Raw genomic sequence first — 9,791 nt, 5'->3', positions numbered from 1 at the left:
CTAGACATCGCCGCCTCCTGTTCGGGTACCCGAAGCCGCTCCGAACTCCGCGGCCCCAACGATGGAAGGGTGTATCTCTGTCTCCGACACCGAGAAGGGTGAGGCGCGCGCCACAGGCCTGCGCACCCCTCTCAGCACCCTGGCCGCACCTGCGCACTTTACTCTCACTATTCATTTTCTTGACACTGAGCGCCTCCTTCCCCTCTTTCATTCTTTTTTCTTAGAGCCCCCACCCCCTCCCATCCCAGGAGGCTGCTCCTCTTTCCTCCTCCGGTTTCCCCTCGATCTCTTCCTTCCTTTCCCTCTCTCTCTCTTTCTCTCTTTTCCCCTTCAAGTCGCACCCGCCTTGTAATCAGCAACAAAAGCTGACATAAATCACGGGCGGATTGACAAGAGCTGACAAATAACTGATTGATTGCGGTCGAGGAACATTGACAATTGATGGAGGGGTGGAGATGCCCAAAGAACTTAGTGGGGTGGGGGGAGCCGGTAGGAGAAGAGAGGGTGGCAGGGGAGAGTAAGAAGTGGGGGCTGAGTGTGAAACAGAGGAAACATGTGACTCTCGCTCCTGCCCCAATCTGCGAGTCCCCGGGCGTCACGTGGCCGGGAAGGGCGGGGAGTCCAGCGCATAACTCGGAGAAAAACCGCCACTGCTGCCCACCTAGCTTCTGGTTTCTCCGCCGCCAAATCTCGGGAAATCAAATCGGGAGGGCGGACTTCCTCCAGCACCCGTTCCCCACCTTTCCTTACCCTGGCGGCCGCACCGCAAGAGATCTCAATTAATGAGGAAGAGAGAATATTTGGCGTTCGAGCCCCCTGTACGCCCCTGGAGTTGACAGTCCGGCTGTTGTCCAGAGTCGTGCCGGTGCTCCATTTCAACACCACCTCAATCTGTTCCTCACACTCACCCTCCTGCAAAAGAAGGTTTCGGTTTATTTTCGAGCTGGGAAAAGGAAGGACGACGAGGAGGGAAAAAAAGAGGGAGGCGGCAGATAGCAAACGTAGAATAAAAGTCCAGCTCCCCCAAGGATCGAAATCGAGGGAGGGGACAAGCCGCGGGGAAGGGGGGGGGGGGCGGTGAGAAGGGAGCTGCCCATTAAAACCAGCGCTGAGAGTCCTGGCGGCGGCGGCGGCGGCGGCGCGGGACGCGTCACATCCCCTTGACCCTCCAATCACCTCGGGCTCCCATTTGATTGGAAGGCGGCAAAGGCTTTAATCTCCCCCTCGGTGCAGCTGCTTTTGAAGTGAGTTTCCTCGCCAGAGCCCCGGCTGGACAGGCAGTGGCTCACACCGCAGAGTGCAGCGCCAGCGCCAGCGCCGGGCCGCGAGTGCGCAGCGCAGCAGCACAGCCCGAAGCAGATACGGAGAGCCACCCAGCAGTCCCGCAGTCTGGCCGGCTCCTCCCGGTCGGCCCCGGCTCCGCAGCGGGCCACCCAGGATTATTCGCTTCTGGCTCCAGGCGCCGAGAAGGCGCGCTGGGCGCGGGTGGCCGCTGCGCCAGCTCCTCCTCCTCCTGCTGCTCCAGCTCCCCGGGCGAGCGCGCAGCCCGGAGCCCGCCCCGAGCCTCCTGGAGCCCTCCCCCCGCTGCTCCCATGCGCGCGGGTGGGTCATGAGCACAGCGCCCTCGCTTTCTGCCCTAAGAAGCAGTAAGCACAGCGGCGGCGGCGGCGGCGGCGGCGGCGGCGGCAGTGCGGACCCTGCCTGGACCAGCGCACTCTCTGGAAATAGCTCCGGCCCCGGCCCAGGCTCGTCCCCGGCCGGCAGCACCAAGCCTTTTGTGCACGCTGTGCCCCCTTCTGACCCTCTTCGCCAGGCTAACAGGCTGCCCATCAAGGTGTTGAAGATGCTGACCGCACGGACTGGCCACATTTTGCACCCTGAGTACCTGCAGCCCCTGCCTTCCACTCCCGTCAGCCCTATTGAGGTAAGGACCATCTCCCTGGATCCTGCTGGAATGGGACCACCACCCTGGCTTTCGCTTCACGGAATTTCTTTTTCTTGGGATCTGGGGTTGGAAGTTGGTGGGGGCGGGGGAGGGGGTCGGTCGGAGTGATTCAGCTCTGGGATGGGAAGAGAGGAGAGTGTTCCCGCACCTTAAAACTACGGGGGTAAAGGAGGAGGAGGTAGACTGGGATGTGAATACTAGGGGTCAAGGCAACCAAAACTTGTTCCTCCCTTTGGTATAAAAGCCCCTCGCCCGACCCAGGCCCACTCACTTTCTGCCCAGAACACGGACGGGGGCCCGAAATATGGTTCCAAAGTCGCAGTCCTCGGGTTCCCCAGAAGCTAATATTTGTGCATAGCCTCTCAGGCGCAAACCTTCCGAACCCTTACTCTGAAGAATTAGGGATGGGGTGGGGGTGGGGTGTACAGTTCTGGGTCTAGGAGTCAGAAACCAAAACATTTTGTGAGTTTTTAAGAAATCCGGTTTAGTGGTTAAAGAGGACAAGAAAATCCTGTTTGGGGGAAGGGGTGTCTGCTATCTTTCTCAAGGACGAGAGAGAGAGGTTGAGAGAAGGGGTGCCGCCTAGAATTGCGCCTCGGGGCTGGGAGGATCTTTCTTCACGGGCTGTCGCGAGGGGTATTTGAATCTAGAAGCCAGGATTCTAAAGGATTTCTCCTTCTTTCTTTCTGTGCCTCCACCACCACCACCCACGTCTGGCCCTGCAGCTTGATGCTAAGAAGAGCCCACTGGCACTGTTGGCGCAAACATGCTCGCAGATCGGGAAGCCCGACCCTTCGCCCTCCTCCAAACTCTCTTCTGTCGCCTCCAATGGGGGCGGCGCGGGCGGTGCCGGCAGCGGCGCCGGGAGTGACAAGGATGGAAAGTCGGGGCCCCTCAAGCTGAGTGACATCGGTGTGGAGGACAAATCTAGTTTCAAGCCGTACTCCAAACCCGGCTCGGATAAGAAGGAGCCGGGAGGCAGCGGCGGAGGCGGCGGCGGCGGGGGTGGTGGTGGCGGCGGGGGGGTTTCCGCGGAGAAGTCCGGATTCCGAGTACCGAGCGCCACCTGCCAGCCATTCACGCCCAGGACAGGCAGCCCAAGCTCCAGCGCCTCGGCCTGCTCACCAGGAGGCATGCTGCCTTCGGCTGGGGGCGGCCCGGAGGGCAAGGACGACAAGAAGGACCCCGACTCAGGTGGCAGCGGTGGCAGCAGCAAGGGCTCCGGGGGTGTCTCGGCCGAAGGGGCACCCACAGGGCTGGCACACGGCCGGATTAGCTGCGGCGGCGGAATTAATGTGGACGTGAACCAGCACCCAGATGGGGGCCCCGGGGGCAAGGCTTTAGGCTCGGACTGTGGCGGTTCATCGGGCTCCAGCTCCGGCTCGGGCCCCAACGCACCAACCTCGTCCTCGGTGCTGGGCTCTGGGCTGGTGGCGCCAGTATCTCCCTACAAGCCAGGTCAGACAGTGTTCCCTCTGCCTCCCGCGGGCATGACCTACCCAGGCAGCCTGGCGGGGGCCTACGCTGGCTACCCACCCCAGTTCCTGCCACACGGCGTGGCGCTCGACCCTACCAAGCCCGGCAGCCTGGTGGGGGCGCAGCTGGCGGCGGCCGCGGCGGGCTCTCTGGGCTGCAGTAAGCCGGCTGGCTCGAGCCCCTTGGCCGGGGCGTCGCCGCCTTCCGTGATGACAGCCAGTTTGTGCCGGGACCCGTACTGCCTCAGCTACCACTGCGCCAGCCACCTGGCGGGGGCTGCGGCAGCCAGCGCATCTTGTGCCCACGATCCAGCTGCTGCAGCAGCGGCGCTCAAGTCCGGATACCCGCTGGTGTACCCCACGCATCCTCTGCACGGTGTGCACTCATCGCTAACGGCTGCGGCCGCTGCCGGGGCCACACCACCCTCCCTGGCCGGCCACCCCCTCTACCCTTACGGCTTCATGCTCCCTAACGACCCGCTTCCCCACATCTGCAACTGGGTGTCGGCTAACGGGCCGTGCGACAAGCGCTTCGCCACGTCCGAAGAGCTGCTGAGCCACTTGCGGACCCATACGGCTTTCCCCGGGACAGACAAACTGCTGTCGGGCTACCCCAGCTCGTCGTCTCTGGCCAGCGCTGCAGCGGCCGCCATGGCTTGCCACATGCACATCCCCACATCGGGCGCTCCGGGAAGCCCTGGGACGCTGGCGCTGCGCAGCCCCCACCACGCGCTGGGACTCAGCAGCCGCTACCACCCCTACTCCAAGAGCCCGCTCCCCACACCCGGCGCTCCAGTGCCGGTGCCGGCTGCCACCGGACCCTACTACTCCCCCTACGCCCTCTACGGACAGAGACTGACCACGGCTTCGGCGCTGGGGTATCAGTGAGGGACTGTCGAGAGGGCTAGCCAGGGAAAGAAAGGAGCTGGGGGCAGGGGAGGAGCCGAGGGAGGGGCGGGAACTGGGAGAAGTTAATGTCACCCGTGAGTGCGGATGACCCGGGCCAGGAAAGGAAAAAAATATATATATACCGTATCTATCTACCGGAAACAGCGACGGAGACCCGGTGAAACTCCCCTTTCCCCCACCTCACCTCCCCACCCAAACTTTATAAAAGTTGAAAAAAATATCATTTGACTTTTTATAGAGAAGGAAGGAAAAATAATTGAGAAAGTGTTCATCTGAGGACTGCATCGATGGACACTGGTATTTATTTATGTTAGCTCCAAGCGGACCCGTGGTTCTAAAGTGCATTATTTAGTTTGAGCTCCGTAGATAAAAAAGGAAGGGGGGGGGATTAAAAAGCAAGAGGGGGTAAATTTAAAAATGGAAAACAAACCCTCCCGTCCCTTGTAGATTATAAATAAATACAAAACCGCCACAGAACTAGAGGTCTTCTCTTTAATGTTACTTTAAAATTGCTATGGTTGTATTGTACGTTCTTATTTAATGTCTGATTGAAACAATTTACATGCATGTTTGTTACAAAAAATGAAAAAAACAAAACAAGTCACAATTTGTCAGCTCTGATTTCAAATTACAATTATTTTTAAGGTGTATACCATCGGAAGAGAATGGGTATTTTTTTGTATGTATTCTGGAAGAAAACAAAAAAAAAAAGGAAAACAATTCTATTCCAAAACCTCATTTGCCTTATTTTGTTCTTTAAAAGGAACACTTAACTATTTTTAATTTTTAAGTACACCCGCTGAGAAGGGGACAAGTAAGGTTTACGTCATGTACTAAAATAATAGACAATGTATCGCTTTAAAGATTAAAATTCCGTATATTTGATGTATTAAAAGGTTTTACTTCTTATTATTATCTTTTTTATTTTTTGGTTTAAGAGAAAGAAGAGCAAGGCAGCTGCAGTGGGTTCCCTGGGCCTCATGCCCACTCCTTTCTAGGACGGTGGCCGCAGTTCCGATTGTTTTGTTGTGATTTTCAGGAAGAGGCAAAGGCTTCGGAAGGGCTGGCCAGTCGTGGGGTTGGTCAAAGGGAAAAATATTTTTCAAGAGAGGACTTCACACTTTGAAAATATATTATCCTTAGCTATCGCTCATTTCGTTTTTTATTTTTCTCTCAGTAGCCTGTTTATTAAAAGTGAAAGAAAAATGATTTTTAAAATTTTCCTCTTGAGATTCTTAGGAGTTTGGGTTTCGTTTTGAGCAGAGAGCAGCGCAGGCCGGGACTCGCCTGTCGGGCCTCGGCCCAGGGGAGGTGCCGGGGCCCGCTGTTCCTCCCTTTGCTTTCAAGCATCCCTTGCCCCAGGCCCGCGGCCGGGATAGACTGGGGTTCGAAGGACGCTTGGGAACCTGGTTCCCAGGGCCAGGGAGAGCGCGCCGGAACCCTCTTATCTTTCAGGAGAAAGTGAGTTTGCTCTCCTTTTCTTCTTCTGGCTGACAAGGGCCAGAGATGGCCGCCAGCCGATCCCCCTCCAACACACCCCTTCCTCTCACGGCCCGCCCCACCCCTCCCCGGGCTCCTTCCTCTCTGGAGTCGGGACCCGCGGCTAGCCGGCGCCGAGGCTGCTTTTCCGCGTCCCGATTTCTCCGCAGCCGGCGCTCTATCCCAGTCTGTGCGGCAGGAGAGCGCGCCTGGGCACGGGACCTGGAAGCCCCCTCAAACTGGACCCGCGAGGGTCCTGGCAATCATTCTCGCTGGGGCAACCTGGGGCAACCAGGTGAGCGCTGAGGACCGTCACGGGCTGCACTTCGCGAAGCGGCGGTGGGACCCTCGGTCCCGGCGCGGATCCCCGCCGTGCGCACCGCTCGCTGCTCCCCATTTTGAGCGGCGGGACTGCCTGAGGTGCCAGTGGAACCACGCAAAGAAGAGCCCTAATCTTCTACCGGGGGCGGTTCGGGGCATGCCCCCCCCCCCTCGTGCTCACTTACACACACGCACACACTCCAGGCCTGGGCGTGACTCTGGCCTCCTGGCTGTTTGTGCCCTCACCCTCCAGGTCCTCGGGAACTCCGAGCCCGGAGCGCGCCTTTCCTGGCATCCCGGGACCTCGGAGCCGCGTCGCTGAGCGCGCACCCCGAACTGCCCTCTCCCTAGGGTCAGGCCGTTCCGGGTTCTCCCAGCTCTCGGCCTTCCTCGGCGCCAAACTCCTCCTGCTGCCTCGGGAGGCTCACCGCGGCGCAGAGGCCGCCCTCGGCCTCGGTCGGTCAACCGCGCCGCTCCCGCCGCCATTTGCTCGGTGTTTGATGACTTTGAGATTTTTCCATCCTCCTTCCATTGTCAGTCTCACGGCTGCGGGGCCTTTTCCCGGGTTGCACGCAAAGCAGCCCCGGCGACCTCACGCAGAGGGAAGCTGGCAGGCCTCCGCCCCGAGAGGACTTAGTGGAGACTCAGGCTCCGACGCCGCTACCCAAGAGAAGGCAGCCTCTAGTGCCTCCGACCCTCTTGCCAAGACGCCCCGGCTCCGGAAACAGGAGCTGGCGCCCGAGGAGAACCCTGGCCGGCGGTGTCCGGGGACGCCGCGGCGCTGCTCCCCCTCTGGTCCTGCTAAGACAGGCTGGGCTGGGCCTGGCTGGGCCTGGGTCCTCGAGAACCCCCGCCTTCGGAGAGGCTTGTCACCCCCAGGCTCTCAGACAGACACCGCCCCTCTTTTAAGAAGTGCGAGGGGAGGACGTTCAAGGAGGTCATACGGCCTGAATCGCGACCAACTCGTGCCCACGGCTTGGGACGTGAACGCCAGGCCCCCGCTCGCCACCACCAGCCACACGCCTCTGACCACTCCGCTCCACACGATTCGCCCTCCTTCGCCTCGCGTCCTCAAACAGGGGTCCTTGATCTACCACACCTCACCCACCCGTACCCGCTTGGGCAGGGATTGACCTAGAAATTACCGAGTCCTAGAATTTCAGGTCTGGGAGCAGCAGAGAGACAAGTTGGACACGTTTGTGCCTTTGTGCCCACTCCTGGTATTTTATTAACAAAAGTCAAAAACAAAACGCCTTGAAATTTAAAGAGACTTTCTTCTCTCAGAAACTACTGAGAGGCAGCAAAATTCCAGAGCTGGGGACCCAGGGGCTGGGAGGAGAATACGTTCCCCGACGTGTTGGACGGAGCTGAGTCGCCTTGGGCGCGGGTTAGAGAAGAGAGGGTGCCAACATGTGCTGAGGGTCCAGGCCGAGATGCAAGCCCCCTCCGGGAACAAGCACCCCTCCCCGCCGCGCGCGCCGAGCTCTCTCGGTCTTTCTCCTGAACTGCCAGGGGATCCGCGGCTCACCGGCCTGCTGCTGCTGATCCCGAAGCAGAGCGCGGAGTTTCCGCCAGGCGGCGCTGCGGAGCTCCGAGGAGCAGAAGGAGACCTGGAACCTAGGCCAGCGCGCAGGCGGGCTGGGTGGTCATCCTGCGACCCCGCACTTCCACCTTTCCTCGGCTTTGGGGCGTGTCCCAGAGTCTTCTCCTTGTAACTCCTGGCTCCTCTCCCGCGCTTCTCCACCTGCTGTACCTTCTGTTGTTGTGTTCCTCTTGCTTTCTTTCCCTATCCCAGAGGAGTTGGCCCAGGTGTCACGGCCCCTCCCCAATCCTGGGAGTTCCCACCGCCACCCTGGAGGTTCCAGCAGGTCACCTTGTTTGTCATATTAAAGTGGTCTCCACATATTCATGCATTCATTCTCTCCCATCCATCGATTATTTCCTAGGGCCTACCCCTTATCAAGTGCTATCCCTTCACCAGCCCCTGACACAGGTGGAGAAACGAAGGCTAAGTTCTGGAAGCCAGTAGCAAGGCCAGCAGACAAAGCCCAAGTCGTTCTCTCCATTCAGTCCCTGCCCCCATCTGTACCTCTGGTGGTGACAGAGTGACCCTGGTGTCCTTGTACTGGGTGACCTTTAAGCTGTAAGGAAAGGCAGCTGAAAAGCCTTTCTAGTTGATGAATGACCTGTGCTTTGCAAAAGGGTAAGAGTTGCCCAGAAGGTGAGGCCTGTCCCTGAGAGGTCAGCTGAGGGCCTCCTCTGTACATATTGGCTTAGAGTTCCTTACCCACTGTGGCTAGAGGCCTAGTCATGCTCAGAGTGAGTGCAAAGCTCAGGCTGACCTGCTCATTCTGTTACAGACTCCAGCCCACATTATCCTATATTATCCCATTTAAACATCACAACAATTCCATGAGGTCATTAGAATCTTTACCCCTACTTTGTAGACAAGGAAACTGAGGCTCAGCAAGGGAAGGATAGCAGTTTGAGGTCACATACCTAGTTAGAGATGGAGTTTATGCAGAGTCTCATCTTAGTTGCTCTCAGTGGAGGAGATTTTAAAACATAATAATGCCTGGGAACTAGAGATTCTATTTTAGCTGAGAGTGTGTAGAGGACATAATGTTGTTGTTACTGTTTAAGTTTTCATTGTTATTGTTATAATTTTACTTTTCATTATAGAGATTTGCAAACATATGCAGATGAGGTCACCCAAAATAAGAGAGAAAATTATATAATAGACCCCCATAAACCCATCACCTAGTCTCAACCGTTAGTTATCAATTCATGGCCAACCTTATTTCCTCTCAACTCCCTCCAATTATTCTGAAGTGAGTACAGACATCTTATTTCACTTCTTCAAGTGTCTGTCACTTCCAGCTGAAGTCTGAAGCAGTACAGGGCTCATCCCTCTGTCCTGCCTCAGTTGAGGCTTGGTGAGGTTAAGAATATTGCTCAAGTTTAATGAGTGCACAGCAAAGCTGGGACTAGAACCCACTTCCATCAGACCCACAGCCCAAGTACTTCACCCTATCCTGTGCTGGGGATCCCCCAAAGCTCCAGGGATGGTGAGCCCTATCCACCCCAGGGCTCACTCAGAGGGATCTGGGTTGTAAAAAGACCCTTGAGTCGCTGGCTAGGCAGCAGTGCCTGGCAGAGATACCCAAAGCACAAGGGGCATTCTGAGAGTGAGAACAACTTCAAGCCACATGGTGCAGTGGATAGAGTACAAATTTGGGCTGATCTAAATAGAAATTCAGCTCCCCACTGGCTCAACTCTGGGCCTCAGTTTTCTTATCTGTACAATGGAGACACTGATATTAATCTAATAGTGTTGCTGTGAGGCTCAAATGAAATAATAAATGTGAAAATGCCCAACCTACTGTCTGGCCTATACTGGATCCTAATAAAGACAAGTCTTATTTCATTCTTATCTTCCCAAAGTCTCGTTTCATTATGACCAGCACTCTTACTCCAGAACTAACTGTGGCCCACAGGCTGGTTCTCACTCTACCATCTGGCCCACAGAGTGCCTGTAATTATGGTTTATCTTCCGATCTTGCCCCTCTTTGCTTGTCTTATCTGTGTCTCACCAATCTTCACAGTACAGATACTCTGTCAACCAGCTATCCGCTCAACACATAATGGTTCTCATTATATGC

The 9,791-nt window shown here is 56.9% G+C and overlaps 1 protein-coding gene across 1 annotated transcript; it reads left to right on the top strand.

Moving 5' to 3' along the window:
- The first annotated feature begins 1,114 nt into the window (after positions 1-1,114).
- On the top strand, positions 1,115-4,912 carry ZNF503 (zinc finger protein 503). Its single transcript, XM_036265249.1, has 2 exons — positions 1,115-1,924; positions 2,671-4,912. Exons 1-2 carry the CDS (start codon positions 1,610-1,612, stop codon positions 4,306-4,308), a joined length of 1,953 nt encoding a protein of 650 aa, XP_036121142.1. The 5' UTR covers positions 1,115-1,609; the 3' UTR covers positions 4,309-4,912.
- Positions 4,913-9,791: the final 4,879 nt, after the last annotated feature.

Source organism: Molossus molossus, unplaced genomic scaffold, assembly GCF_014108415.1.
Source record: "Molossus molossus isolate mMolMol1 unplaced genomic scaffold, mMolMol1.p scaffold_m16_p_17, whole genome shotgun sequence".
NCBI lineage: Eukaryota > Metazoa > Chordata > Mammalia > Chiroptera > Molossidae > Molossus > Molossus molossus.
The sequence above is the reverse complement of the archived record's forward strand: the minus strand, read 5'-3'. Positions and strand labels throughout refer to the sequence as shown.

Coding starts and splice junctions, on each gene's coding strand:
- ZNF503 (XM_036265249.1), top strand. CDS start 1,610: ATGAGCACAGCGCCCTCGCTTTCTGCCCTAAGAAGCAGTAAGCACAGC. Junction 1,925..2,670: donor CTCCCGTCAGCCCTATTGAG/GTAAGGACCATC, acceptor CTGGCCCTGCAG/CTTGATGCTAAGAAGAGCCC.